The sequence below is a fragment of the Erpetoichthys calabaricus genome, chromosome 2, assembly GCF_900747795.2.
Source record: "Erpetoichthys calabaricus chromosome 2, fErpCal1.3, whole genome shotgun sequence".
NCBI classification, from domain to species: domain Eukaryota; kingdom Metazoa; phylum Chordata; class Cladistia; order Polypteriformes; family Polypteridae; genus Erpetoichthys; species Erpetoichthys calabaricus.
Window position 1 is genome coordinate 218,776,692 of NC_041395.2, and position 16,085 is coordinate 218,792,776.

At 38.8% G+C, this 16,085-nt stretch overlaps 2 protein-coding genes across 4 annotated transcripts in view; both read left to right on the plus strand.

Annotated features, from left to right (window-relative positions):
- The window catches only part of usp54a (ubiquitin specific peptidase 54a), a 307,359-nt gene that overhangs the window by 86,363 nt on the left and 204,911 nt on the right, over nucleotides 1–16,085 (plus strand). The gene's annotated exons all lie outside the window — the stretch shown is intronic.
- Nucleotides 12,818–14,155, plus strand: LOC114645542 (uncharacterized; the record flags this gene model as incomplete). The annotated part of the gene is made up of 1 exon (XM_028793386.1): nucleotides 12,818–14,155. A coding segment is annotated over one exon (1,338 nt), but the record flags the coding sequence as incomplete, so codon positions are not given.

The following is a 16,085-nucleotide window of genomic DNA, read 5'->3' on the forward strand; positions in this document are numbered from 1 at the left end:
CCGCCCTCTGCCGGATATATCCGGCACCGTTGTTTTAATGCTAACGCCATACTGCCGGAATTATCCGGCACATTTGCCTGTGGTTATATGAATGCCTGGCAAGTAGTATAACTGACGGTTTGGCGTGGGTATTATTACTACGTTGTATTTCGACAAGTCTGTGGTTGTTTTGGCCGGTCATGTGACGTGATTCGCATGTAACAGCTGTGAATATGGCGAAACATAAACTGACTTCAAGTGAGGCTTTGCAGGCGATTTTGGACAGTTCTGATCATGATTGTAGCAGTTCTGAAGAAGATTTTAGTGACAGTGATGAGCAGCAACGTGCGCTGCATGATATTGTGAATGAAGACGCATCGGATGACGGCGCTGAGTGGGTGTATCCCCAGCATCTCAGCTGGGCTGCTGCCCGTGGTGAACTACCTTTTCTGCATTCGTTTGAGGCAACATGTGGCTTTATTGTTGATGTAAACAATTACACTGCTGAGCAGTTTTATGAGCTGTTTGTGTCACCTGATTTGATCAGACATTTTGTTCATCAGACAAATCTGTATGCAGCACAGTTTATTGAGAAAAATCCCAATTTACCTCCACATTCCCGTGTTCGTGCTTGGTTTGACACTGATGAAAACGAAATGAAAAAATTCATTGGGATTTTGATGTTGATGGGAATAATCAGAAAACCAGATATTGAGATGTACTGGTCTACAGATCCTATGTATGCAACACCTATTTTTGCAGCTGTCATGACACGTAACCGATTCTCTTTGCTGCTGAAATTCTTTCATTTGAATGACAACAGAAACGAGCCAGATAAGAAAGATCCAAACCGCGACCACTTGTTCAAGCTACGTCCTTTGATTGATCATTTATTTGAAGCATTTCAGTTGCCCTACATGCCAGGACCGTCAGTTGCAGTTGATGAAAGTTTATTGTCGTGGAAGGGCCGCTTACAGTTTCGACAGTATCTACCATTGAAAAGGGCACGGTTTGGTATTAAGATGTTTTGCTTAGCTGAGAATTCAGGTTACATTTATAGATTTCGTGTATACACTGGCAACTTGCACAACATTTAGTGGTCAATACTGCTTGAATAAATGTAAAAAATGTAAAAAAAATGTAAAAAAGTAAAAAAACAAAAATTGTTCAGATTTCGCCTGGCGTGGGGAATATTTAGGGAGTTGGCGGTTAAAGGGTTAATATGACGAATGTGTTGTCTACGTAGCTATATATACTAATATATACATATAATATACACACTATAGTCCCTGCCTGCATTAAGTGCATGTTGGTGCACAATGCAGTTGGGAGGTTGTTGGGGTCTCAAAATATCACATCCACTCCCTGCACTCACCCCAGCTTTGTTCACACTGGTGTGAACGAAGTGACAATCTAAGCTGGGCACGGCCAGGTATAAGAGAACGTCAGCGTTGGCATGCACTGAACCGGGACAATGGCGAACCTCAATATCAAATGGATGCAAGCTAATAAACCACCTAGTGATTCAGGAATTTGTATCCTTCTATCTGTAGAGCCACTGGAGTGGGATGTGATAAGTCACCAGGGTAACCGCCTTCCCCACAGTAGTAGCGGAGTGCCTCCTCTGCCCACTTGATAGCCAAACATTCTTTCTCAGTGGTTCAGTAATTATGCTCCCTGGAAAGAAACTTCCTGCTTAAAAATGTGATAGGATGTTCTTCCTCATTGGAACTCTTTAAGATTAAAGAAAAGCCCCAAACCAAGCACATTTGCATCTGTCTGTAGAATGAACTCATTAGAAAAGTCCAGATTCGCATAACTGGGAATGAAGACAAAGCGGGCTTCAGGTCAGAGAAGGATATTTCATAATCATAGGTCCAGACAATGCTGCAGTTCTTTGTGTCCTCCGTCAGGTCAGTGAGAGGGGTGGCTCTATTTGCAAAATTTGGAATAAACTTCCTGTAATAATCAGCGAGTCCGAGGAAAGCACAAACTTTGTTCTGCATTTCCAGACGTGGATATAGAAGCACCTCACCCACTGTGTCCAACCTGAGGTTTAATGAAACCTTTCCCAATAGAATACCCCAAATAATGCATTCCTGACATCCCCAGTTTACACTTTTTAGGGTTAGCTCCAACCAAGCCAGCCTCAAACTGTCAAGCACTGCCTGTAGATGGTCGAGATGCAACTGACCGTCAATCATTACTGAAAATGACTATGTCATTGAGATACACTCCAGCATATATTGCAGTGGGGTGGCAGAATCAGATCCATCATCCAGTGAAAAGTCAACTGTGCGCCATGGAGACAAAAATGGGAGTATGGTGAATTTGAACAACCCATCCGGGGGTGGCGAATGTGGTCTTCTCACAACTGGATTCCTCCAGTGGCATCTGCCAGTCGCCTTTTGTGAGATCAGGGTGGAAATATATGAGGCTTGCCCAAGACTCTCCAGTAAGTTATCAGTACACGGCATCAGGTATGCGTCAAATTTGGAATCTTATTCAAACGTGAAATCTATATAAAACCGAACTGAGTCATCCAGTTTTAGAGCCAGTACAATAAGACTGCGGCAGTTGCTTTTACTCTCACGAATCACACACGCATCTGCTTCACCTCCTCACATATATCACCGTCCTTGTTGCTTGTGGAATATGAAATTGGCACAGCTATACTTGAGCACTAAAATTACCAAAGCCTACGAAAAAACTTGTAAACCCGGCCTACCTTAAATCCGTTTGTACCTCTCCGTCAGCGTCTTTTGTGTTGTAAATGTGTCGATATGCACAAGCAGTAAGCAGCCTACTATCCCATCCCCACCACCGCAGAAACGGCAAAAAGCACTCCCAGCTCAAGCCTTGTTTATCTGGGAGTGAGGTACTGGGAGCTGAATAGGGTAAATAATATATCGTTATTTGGAACACATGCATTTCATGTGTCTTCTGTGACTACAAAGATCTATGTAAGTGTACAATGACAGAAATATTGAACACATACCAAAAAGACACACTTTTTTCATGTTCTAATACTAACGACAAAATTTTGACATGAAGTATATAATGTGTGAAGACTGAAGTCCAAATATCAAATAAGCTCTTTCACAAAAGGTACATGTATAACAAAACAAGCGCCCTTTTATTCAAGACTTTAACCAAAGAAAAAGAAATCGGGTTAGTGAACTTCGTTGTCACAACTGCTTTGGTAATGCAGTGGTAAGAACTGCTGACTTATAATTAACAGGTAGTGGATTCAAGGCTTGCCGTGTCCCAAAATAAACATTTTGAGTAGTGAGCTGTTCTTATTGTTACTATTATACAATAAAAACATACATTTTATTTGAGTCTGTAACAGCTGGTCTAAATGTATGGTGCTTGTAAAGGTTAGTGTTTTTTTTTTCCCCAGTTTTATTCTCTCAGTTGTGTTCACTCTCACCCCGATTTAACACCACTGTTTTCAAATAAAGACATGCTATAACAGAGGTGAACTCAGATGAGGATGAGGGTTCTATAGCCCTCCCCACAAGAAACGTACACTCACAAGAACGCAGCTGCACCAGGCATAAAGGCGAGAGATGGCACCATTTGGATCCAGCAACAGGTCTGGCATCATCCTGCCAGTCAGTCTGCCCTACACCTGTCCTTCAACGAAACAGCATGGCTTACAGAGCTCGCCAAGGTATCGTGCAAATTCCAGTTTGTGATAATGTTTTGTGATAGTCTTTATATAAAAACATTAATATGCTACTTATATATAAGCCAGATCGAATGTTATTTAACTTGGTAAAGTCACAAGTAGCTTGCAGAGCTTCCTCTATTTGATCGACATGGGCATGCTGAGACAGTACACGTGTACTTAAGTGACTTTAGCTACATGTGGAAGCTCCTGTTGCACCCTACGCAACTGTTGTTATGGTTCTGCCTTTGTCCAGAAACGGTTTCATAAGGTTTATGACCTTAGTCTCGGAAAGTCTTTCTCCCATGAGACGACTAGGATCTTTTCCTGAATAAGATCAAACACAGTTGTGTAGGGTTGTTAGTACTAAAACATGAAAAAACTTTGTATTTTAGCTATGTGTTCAACATTTCTTGCATCTCCTGGCCTCCTACACTTACATTGATCGTTGTAGACACGGAACACACATGAAATGCATGAAATGTTCCAAATAACGATATATAATTTACCCTATACTGCTCCTGGTGTACCTCACTCCCAGATAAATAAGGCTTGAGCTGAGAGAGCTTTCTGCCCTTCTTGCAGCGGTGGGGTGATGAGATAGCAGGCTGCTTGCTGCTTTTGCTTATGAACACATTTACAACACAAAAGACGCTGATGGAGAGGTGCGAATGGATTTAAAGTAGGCAGGGTTTACAACCTTTTTCATAGGCTTTGGTAATTCTAGTGTTAACACCAGGTTCAGTCACAGTCTTGTTTTCAGCAATTTCAGTCCAGCCAGGTATGGATCAAAAGACAAGTTATTAATCGGGGAGAGTATCTCAAACTTTAAAGTTCACTCTGTTATGATTCAGTGGGTGTAGTACTTTACCATACTCCTTAACATCCCCATAAACACAGCAAATGTTTACACACACTGGTTGTGCAGGGTATCTGCCAGAGCATGTTGTGTTGGATGATCACTACCAGAGTCCAACAGGGCCAAGACCTCAAGCCCAGCTAAACCATCTAAGACCTTAGTTACCCTTTCTGGTCGAAATTTAACATCTAAAGAAAGAAACATCCTCTAACAGGACAATTCAGTAATCAGTCTGGAAAAAAAGCTGTTATTATATCTTTTAATGACTCCTCAGCAAAATGCCTTGGAGGGAGCATTCTTCAAAAGCAGTCAGTTACAGCATGGTCAGAATGGTGAGTGAAACAAAGGATAAAGATTCATTTTATAAACTGTTGAATTTACATACAGTGTCAATCAATGCATACATTTTACTCTGGTTGGTTCGTTGGTTTACACCCAAATATTTATATAGAATAATAAGTCTATTATATTCTGGTTCTTCTTACACCTTTTGAGATGAGACAACACCCTTGAAATTTCTGTGCATGTAACAACTGTCCATTCTAGTTTGCTGATTTCTTAGTTATCTCTTAGTCATCCTTAAGTACTTTTTGTATATATTACATCAACCTTTCGTCTGGTAAATTATTTACTTGACCATCTAAGTATTTTTCCTAAACCAAATCTTATATTTCAGTGTACATTTTGTTGTTCACATGACCTTTATTTGGTTATTAACCCTTTATGCTGTTTCTTTTAAGATGATGCTATGTTACCCTAAAATTATTCTTCTGCATTCCCCCCTTTGAGACTACATAAAGTCTCACTAAAACTATAAGGAATCATTTCCTATTATAACCTTATTCCTAATCTGTATAAAATGTATGTATACTGAATATGTCCCCCCTTAGAGGCTAAAAGGAGGTAAAAGATTCCTGGCTAGCTGCATTTGGGAAATAACAGTAATCAGTGCAAATGATTAATACCTAAAGATAAATCACATAAATCAATAATAGTGAACATAGAAAATCAATTAACATGTATCAAAGTTATTTTTCTTCAGAGTATACTGGCATTACACATTTTCCCCTATAATCTCAGATTTGTGTTCCATAACCTCATAACTTCCATGTAGAATGATAAAAACATTGTCAACAACTGTTTGATTTCATTCTTATCCAACAAACATTAGCTATCTTGGTTAAGTGTACCAAGTCCTATATTTTTCATCAATGTTGTTGGTGGTGATACAGACAGCCCAAGTATGTACTTTAAAAACATCCAAAGTCCCTAGTTTATGATGCCAATGATGTGTACAACAATAACAAGAAATAGAATCCTTATACAAACAACCATGCTCACATCCTCGTGCTCTCATTCACAAAGTTGCCCCAATTTACTTCCTGCTATGGACTTTAAAATTAGATGATCACCTTTGCTGCATAAAAACAGCTATATTGCTAAAAGTAGATGTCAATCCTCCCTTCAGAAGATGTCAACATTACTCATTAATGCAAGCCATTGGCTCATGTCAAGGTCACGTTAAAATTGCAAGGGTTGTACTCAAGCTTCTTATTGATGTTAGTCTTCTGCCACCAGCTGGGATCCTTGGTTTGTATCTGGGCTTTCCAATTTCACAAGCTGCTCACTCACCACTCCATGCATAAGACACTCCATCTCTGTTGTGGTGAATTATTACTTTGTTTTGCTAACTTCTATATATTACTTAGGCCCAAAAAGTCATATTATTTGTCCTGTATTACCACAAACTATTTCTGCCCATATAGCCCTAATTACCCCAGTTCCTAAAAACACTTCGCACTATCCTACAAACTTCTTTTCCCTTATACCATGTTCTATACCCTGCATCTAATTTACAACATTTAAACCTTAAAACCCAATATAAAATCTGTCCTGATGCATCTAATCCTAATGCAAAATTCCAAATACATTAATATTCATATTTCTTCCATCTTTCTGTATCAATGACTATTTACAAAATAAAATTAAGTTCCTTCCTGAAAAAACAAAACAATTTAAACTTTATATTCACCTTGTATCAATAGATTTAGACATTTTGTCCTGAGTGTGTCTATTCCCAAAACACTTGACTGTCCCTCAAGTTCACTACCATTCCTCATAGTTAACAAATTTCTCTTTATGTTAACTCTATTATTCATTCAATTATTAAAACAAACAACCAAGAAAGTTTAAATTGGACTGACGTTTAACTGGTAATCCTGCAAATGGTAATAATCATGTGTTAAAATTAGATTTTAACACTCCAAATTACATACAAACATTGTTCCTTAAAACTTTTTTTAAGTATCAGTAGACTCAGATGTACTAGAAACATCTATCTTAAAATATTTACTCTTTACTTTAAGTTACTCTAAGTGCTGACCATGATATGCTAATGACATTAGAAACTTGCTCAGATATACTACTACCCCAATTGCTATACATGTTAAACTATTTAAATTGTGCAGTATTTCCATTAATAAAATAGTTACAAATATTCAATACGTATTGCTTATGAAAAGGAGTTCATTTGCTTTGCTTGCAGATAATTAGCCTTTCCTCCTATACCATCCATAACTCCATGGTTCATATCTTCCTTAAAGACATTGCTGCAGAAAAGACAGATTAGTTTGTGGTTCCAACTCCTAGGGCAAGAAGAATTCAAGTACTTGGTCAACAACTGTCATAAAATTGAAAACGAGTGGACAAATTGTAAGGCATATCAAGCACAGTTAAAGTGGGCTCTGGCAAAGAACATAGAACCCTGCACGGTAAAAGTGTGAATCAGATTTTGGGGTCCAAAACCCCAAAGCAAATGATATCAATATACTGGAACTTTTCATCTAATGAATGAGGCTCTGGTCTGAATGCCATGCAGGCTGCCCTCGACGATTCTGGACCCATGATTATCTTTTGATGTCTGTCAGTGGTCACCAGCACAGTTGACTTTTTTAGCAGCAGGAACCCATGATCCCTTGGACTGGAAATTGAGTACGTTGTCCAGTAGTCAATTGGTCGATGGCCTGGTCCACAGCTTGATCCCCTTTCTGGTATGGCTTGTTTCTCCTTGGGAGTTGGATGACTCATTTGTCTGCAGACCTTTAGCACAGCTCAGTCTCCAGGTTCAAATTCAAGCGCTGTCATAAAAAATGTGCTAGGAAAAACAGCTTTCACCTGCAGGTTCAAAGACTTAAACATTTTGTTCTACATTATTCAGCATTGCAATACATCATGTGTAATTTTTAAGTTACTTATGGATCCCAAAAATAGTGTCTCATGAGATATTAAGGGGTTTCTTTGGGGGTACCCCTTATCAAAAATAACACTAGCGGTAAAACAAACAGTCATTTTATCCAGTCTCTGCTCGTCTGTTAGCCAGTTTGTTTTTAATGGTCAAAAATGAATTCTGCAGCTGGTAAGCACTATGCAGAAGTTTCCACTCATTGTAGCCATTATTTTCAAAAAATAGATCCCTCAATAAAAAAAAAATTCTCTATAGTTGTTATCTAGCATTGCCATTCTTGTGGACTCCACTCAAAAGCATATTCACCATAACAAGTAAATCACCACAATATAAAATAAACTCAGTCTTAAAATATTACAGTGCTTGGGACCTTCAAAACAGCCGAAATTTTTCTGTAACCTTCCCCAGATTTGTGCCTCGAGACAATCCTGTCTCAGAGGTCTACAGACAATTCCTTTGACTTCCTGCTTGGTTTGTGCGCTGACATGAACTGTCAACTGTGGGACCTTATATAGACAGGTGTGTACCTTTCCAAATCATGTCCAATCAACTGAATTTACCACAGGTGGACTCCAATTGAGCTGCAGAAACATCTCAAGGATGATCAGGGGAAACAGGATGCACCTGAGCTCAATTTTCAGCTTCATGGCAAAGGCTGTGAATACTTACGTACATGTGCTTTCTCAATTTTTTTTATTTTTAATAAATTTGTAAAAATCTCAAGTAAACTTTTTTCACATTGTAATTATGGGGTGTTGTGTGTTGAATTCTGTGGAAAAAAAATGAATTTAATCCATTTTGGAATAAGGCTGTAACATAACAAAATGTGGAAAAAGTGATGCGCTGTGAATACTTTCCGGATGTACTGTATATACATACCAAAAGAAAAGCATTCAATTGTCTCAAAATATTCAAACTATTGGCACATAACATTTGCTGTTATACAAATAACTTTACAAACTAAATATCAATCTTTCCCCCCTCAGAGGGAATGTGGAGCAGTAGGGTATCTATCGGTCAGCAAGAACCCTGGAACCAATCCCATTAATTTTGTGATGTACTGTAATTAATGCTTTCTGTTTACTCTGTTTAGGGCAGGCTTTGCATTTTTACAACTACATAGAAAGACAAGGTGTGTGCGCAGCGGGAGGGAAGACGTGTGTATGGATGAGGAGAGAGAAAGAAAATCTCAAAAGTCAACAGTGTACAAAAAATGGGTAAAGACAAAACAAATAGTGACATTTAGTTGTTTTATAGGTATGCCTAGCGACCATTAACAGCGGGCTGGGGAAGTTTTATTGCTGTTCTGTTCATCCATCCATCCATCCATTTTCCAACCCGCTGAATCCGAACACAGGGTCACAGGGGTCTGCTGGAGCCAATCCCAGCCAACACAGGGCACAAGGCAGGAACCAATCCTGGGCAGGGTGCCAACCCACCGCAGGACACACACAAACACACCCACACACCAAGCACACACTAAGGCCAATTTAGAATCGCCAATCCAAATTGTCTTTGGACTGTGGGAGGAAACTGGAGCACCCAGAGGAAACCCACGCAGACACATGCAAACTCCACGCAGGAAGGACCCGGGAAACGAACCCGGGTCTCCTAACTGCGAGGCAGCAGCGCTACCACTGCGCCACCGTGCCGCCCTGTTCTGTTCAGTTCTTGTTTAATAAACTCAGCATCTTTGGAGCACCACATTTTCCAGCACTTGTTCTGTGTCTCACCCTCCTTATTCGCTACAATATTACAAGTTCATAAGAACCGAATGTTATAGTTCTCCTATAGAGAACACAAATATGTCCAGGAGCAGGAAGCCAAACCAACGAAAAGAGTAAGTAGAGTGGTGTGGAGGTTATTAGTTAAAGAGTTGTGTTCTGTGGAGGTTCCTGTAGAAAATTTTCAAGTATTTACTTACTTATTCCAGACTTGAACTGGAACCTAGGCGGGCAGTCTCGATTCCCTTTTCAACAAGAATGTAATACCAGTGTCCTCCAGAGAACATCTCTCAGCCAGCATAGCAAGCAGAAGTCAAAGAAGAAATCCACAGTTTAGACTGGTAAATTCCTAATTATTTCTAGAAATAAGATAAAAATAAACTAAAACAGTTAAGCTCCACATTCCCTTTCCCAATTGCTCTAATTATATTGTTAAATTATGTGCAGTCTTGGGATTTACATTATTTAGAAAAGAAATTTGTATTTCACTTCATCTAAAGCTAACACGTTATTTTCAAAAGTTACAATTATCTTAAAATACATCTTTTTATTATCTCTCAACTTTTAATCTTAAAGCTAAATAATCTATATTCATATCCCAGCTATTTTTCTTTAACCTAATATTTTACTAATTAAATTGACATATATTTCTACATATGGCTCCAGAATTTAACAAGTGTCCGGAATGTTTCATTTGAGCATCAAATTATTGAAAATAAAGCTAAACCCTATCATCAGCTACATTCAAACATTAACATTCTAATTCACATTTAAGATATTCAAATTACTTGTGAGCAAGAAGTGATAAGAAAAGAAATCGACATCTCATACTGTATCAAATGCCTTATAAATTAAAATCTTGTTTTTATTAAAAATGGTGGTTTAAAAAATGCTCTCTTAGTAGTTAGTGCATCACACTATTACATACACTACTTTGAAGAAAACATTTTGATATATAAAATTTAGCTATGCTTAATAATATTGATTTATTTTACCCATAACCTCTTGTTAAGGCTATAGTCCATGCATGCTTTGTTGATGTCATCCCTAGATGCTTATTGCAGCTTCTCCAGAGTGATGATCTGCAGAAAAAGCACAAGTCTACTCTTTTTGTTAGTTAACCCCCCTTCCCCCTTTTGTACAGCATATCTTAGTACAGAACACTACTTAGGCTGGAAGTCACTGCTCATCACCAGCTTTCTTGCTATCCTAGATTAAATTACTAAAAGAACTTTCTTCCATTTGAGTATGGCCAGTACTCAATGGAAAAGGCACACACATGTATCTTAATTCTGGAAACATTTCATTGGACCTAATAATATTCATTTTTTTAAGTTTAAATTTAAAACATTTTTATGTACACCTTTATTAATTGCCTCTTCATTTCAAACAACACTACATATATTCACACATAGTCTTTGACAAAACATTTTGCCAAACTCATTTAAATTCCTTCAGATGCACTTCAGTCACAGAGATGTTTCACATTGCACAACATACTCAAACTTTAAACTTAAACTGTCTTTAACACATTAGTTGTATTATTATTATTTAGCATTTACTATTCCAAGCATTTTCACACTTACGTTTATTTTACTCGACACAGAAAATATGCCAAGTTTGAACCTTCATTTCCTGTTGCTAGGCAACAGTGCCCAACCACTGCGTCACCATATCACCCCTACTTTAATCACCTAACAGCTCATGGAAAGCATTTAAAACAATCCATTGCGCCACCATATCTATATTACTAAACCACAGTTTAATTTATGCACGGACGGTGGATGCACCAACGCGCATGCTCACTGCGCCTCAGCGCCCCAGAGTCAAACCCAGCGGCTTCCCAGAGTCGGTAGGTGGCGCCCAAACAACACAACCTGTAAACTAAACTTTCTCTAATCCACTGTGCCAGCAGTCTGTGTGGCATATTTGAATCACATAACAGTAATTCAGTATTAAAAGTAAGAGTTGTACCTAACGACAGCGCCACAGAGAAACAAAAACGAGACCGCATGGATAAAAATAATAAACGGAGGCTCCTACAACGCGCTTCAGAAACACCAGAAGCAAAGAAGTCACAGCTCCAAAAAGAAACAGCTCAACTAACGGAAATACAAAAACGAGCCCGTATGGATAAAATCGATGAACGAAGGTGCCTACAACGCGCCTCTGAAACAGCACAAGCAAAGGAGTCACGGCTCCAAAAACAAAGAGCTCAACGAACGGTTAGAAATACAAAACCGAGCCCGTATGGATAAAAACAATGAACAAAGGCGCCTACAACGTGCTTCTGCAACACCAGATGCAAGAGAGGCACGGATCCAAAAAGAAACTGCAGAAAGGCTACAAAGTTGTTTAAAAGGTTTAAGACGTTCAGTATTCCAACAAAGAAAAAGCCAAAGACAGGAACGATGGACAGACGCTGAACAATTCCGCCAGTTAGCTGAGAACGCATTCTATAATGAATCCACTGTTCATGAAAATTCATTGGGATTAATGAGTGTCATTTGCAGTCATTGTCATTCACTTAACTTCCTTGAAGAAAAAACTGGCAGTACAACTGATGAGTTTACACGTTGTTGTCAAAAAGGTCAAGTTAAGCTACCTCCTTTGGATGAATATCCTGAATATTTACGGAAGCTTTTGACTAACAATGTACCCGAAAGTAAAAGCTTTATGGAATCCATTAGATCCTACAATAGTTCATTTGCTTTTGCATCTACCGGGGTAAATATCAAGCCACCACCTGAGAATGGCCCATACTGCTTTCACGTGTGTGGACAAATATTGCATCGGATTGGAACTGTGCACCCTGAGCCAAATCATGACCGCAAATTTGCCCAAATTTACGTGTTGGATCTAGATGACGCAGTTTATCAACGAATGAACCTTCCTGAAAACAAACAATGCACAGAGCTGATAATGAGAAACGTAGCTGAAGTCATAAACAATCACCCATTAGCAAACTCTATAAAAATGCTACATGAGGTTGAAAAAGAAGCCAATACAAAAGCCGAGGCGGAGGGTGTGGCACCAACTAAAATTGCCTTAGTGCTAATAAAGGACAAAGAACAGGATCCGAGACGATACAATGTTTCACAATGTTTCCATCATTAATGAAGTGGCAATTGTGTTTCAAAGTAAAGACGGTGAGCCTCCGTTTCACTGCGATATTGTCATGCATTTATGTCCTGATGGAACCAACCAACCTAAATTCCAACGCGTGGACATTTGTTTTCCTAAACTTGATACTTTGACATACCCCATTTTGTTTCCAACTGGCCAGGAAGGATGGGAGTGCTGGCATTTGCAGATATAAAAAAAATCAAGCACAGAAAAGATCACGTGTATCAATGAAAGAATATTTTTCCTACAGACTCTCAGTAAGAGACGAGTTTAATCCATTAATCAATGCAGGAAAGCTAACTCAACAATACATAGTTGATGTTTATGTTCGAGCAGAAACAAATGATCTCCAGTGGATTAAAAACAACCAACCTGCACTGCGGGCCGATAACTACAAGTCGCTGATGGAGTACATAAATCGTGATGCGGACATGGTAGATCACCCTGCTGGAAAAGCGGTTATTTTACCATCTAGCTTTCAAGGCAGCCCACGTAATATGCAGCAGCATTACCAAGATGCAATGGCTATAGTTAGAAAGTTTGGCAAACCTGATCTATTTATCACTATGACTTGCAATCCTAAATGGAAAGAAATTACAAATAATCTTATGCCATGGCAAAAAGTGGAACATCGTCCTGATTTAGTTGCAAGAGTCTTTAGACTCAAACTAAATAACTTTCTGGAGGATATCAAGATAAAATCTCTATTTGGGACTGTTAAAGCAATTATCCATGTTATAGAGTTTCAGAAGAGAGGTTTGCCACACGCCCATATTTTGCTAATCCTTGATGATTATTCCAAAATTCGCACAGAGGATGACATCAATAAAATAGTAAAAGCTGAAATTCCAGACCGTGACAATTCTCCATGTCTCTTTCAAATTGTTATCAGAAATATGATCCATACACCATGTGGCAATACAAATCCAAACAGTCCATGTATGGTGAATGGCAAATGTTCTAAGGGCTTTCCCAAAGATTTCCAAGAAGTTACACTTGGAAACGTGAACGGATATCCTAAGTATATGAGAAGACAGACAAATGAATTGCAAGTTGTACCGGGTCGTCCAATTGACAATACCTGGGTGGTACCATACAATCCTTATTTATGTTTACGATACAACTGCCATATAAATGTTGAAATCTGCGCTACAGTAAAAAGCGTTAAGTATTTATTCAAATACGTTTACAAGGGCCATGATTGTGCTGATGTTTCAGTGTCTGAAACAAATGATCATGATGAGACTCGAATGTATGTGGATTCACGGTACGTCAGTGCTCCAGAAGCCATTTGGAGAATATTTGGCTTTCCAATGCACGCTCAGAGCCACACCATTTGTCGGTTGCTGGTTCATTTGGAGGACAAGCAAAATGTCTGTTTTCGAGCGGGGAATGAAGTCCAAGCAGCAGAGAGAAGAGCTAGAAGAGATACTAAACTTACTGCGTGGTTTAAGCTCAATCAAGAAGATCAAGATGCTTACCAGTGGAAGTATTGGGAAATTCGCGTTCACTATGTTTGGGTTGACAATGGTACTTTCTGGAAAAAATGACAGCAACGCGGTAATAAGGTCATAGGCCGAATGTACACTGTGAGTATTAAGGAGCCGGAAAGGTTTTATCTAAGATTACTTCTTCAACATGAAACCGGAGCTACGTCATTTAACGACATTAGAACTGTTCAAGTTGGCAACGCCATCAAACTGTGGAAGACATTCCAGGAAGCAGTAAACGATAAAGGATATTTATTAGATGATACAATTTGGCAGCAAAACTCTAGACGATGCAATATCGTATTCAATGCCAGGTCAAGTTCGCCAGCTTTTTGCTTATATCTGTGCATTTTCCTCCCCATCAGATCCATTGAACCTCTGGAATACAAACAAGGGAGGAATGATAGAAGACATATGCCACAAGCTACATGGAAGCGATGATTCTTGTGTCAAATGTGAAGCCTATGCACTTAAAGACATTCAGTTTGCTCTCATACTCCTTGGATATACGTTGGAGAACTTCAATTTGCCAAATGTTCCACATTCATTACCTGATTTGCATTCAGCGCCAATAAATCTTCAGGAAGAGCAAGAGATTGCACAAAGAATGATTGCCAGTTTAAATACCTTACAATCTGCTGCTTTTAATAAAATTGTTCTTGCCACAGAAGACAACAGCCCAATACCCAAATGCTACTTTCTTGACGGCCTTGGGGAAGCGGAAAGACGTACCTTTATGAAACACTTATACATTATTTTTCTGCAAAGAAACAGTTGCTTTTCGCATCAGCTACAACCGGGGTAGCAGCTAATCTGTTAATAAATGGTCGGACATGTCACTCTTTATTCAAGCTTCCAGTTCCAATCACGGAAACATCAGTTTCAACTATGAAAATGCACAGTGACAGTGCAAATGAGATCCGTCTGGCAAAACTATTGATTTTAGATGAATGTACGATGGAATCCAGTCATTTACTCAATGCCATTGATAAACTTCTCAGAGCGTTAATGGATAATGATATTCCATTTGGAGGAAAGGTACTTTTATTAGGAGGAGATTTTCGACAGTGCTTGCCTGTTGTTCCGCACGCCATGCGTTCAGCTATTGTTCAGTCCAGTTTAAAATACACAGAAAATTGGCATTACTTTGAGAAACTAAGCTTGGTAGAGAACATGCGGTGTACAGATCCAGCATATACCAATTGGTTGTTGCAACTAGGAAATGGAAACCTTACCAATGTGTTTGAACTTCACCCAGATATTATTCAAATTCCTCACACCTTTATCTGCGACGTCTTGGTAACAGAGGTTTTTGGTGAAGCGATATCATTAGACCAGATACCACTTTTGACACACCGGGCTATATTATGTCCAAAGAATATTGACGTTGATCACATAAATAACCAAGTGATTGCATTACTTCCTGGAGAAAGACACGTCTTTCTAAGTACTGACAGTGTTGATTCTGAAGACGAAACTGAGCATCTTCATTTCCCATTAGCATATTTAAACACTATTAACCCGGCCGGATTACCACAACACAATCTTAACCTTAAAGTGGGGACAATAGTCATGCTATTAAGAAACCTTAATACTAAACATGGTTTATGCAACGGTACACGGTTAGTCGTGAACACCATGACAGAAAATGTTATTGAGACTCAAGTGCTGATGGGATCCCATACTACCAATACTGCTTTGATTTCCAGAATTGACCTTACAAGTTCTGACCTGGAATTACCCTTTAAACTTAAATTTGCCATGACAATCAACAAATCCCAAGGACAAACCATGGACAAAATAGGCATTTACCTATCTGAGCCTGTATTTGCATATGGACAACTTTATGTTGCCTTTTCAAGAGTTCGGCATTCGTGTGACGTTAAAGTAAAGGTTTTAACTACTCCATACCAGGGAGAACTAATTCAAGGACAGCAAACCATCTTTACTCAAAATGTTGTCTATAAAGAGATATTTGATTAACTATTTT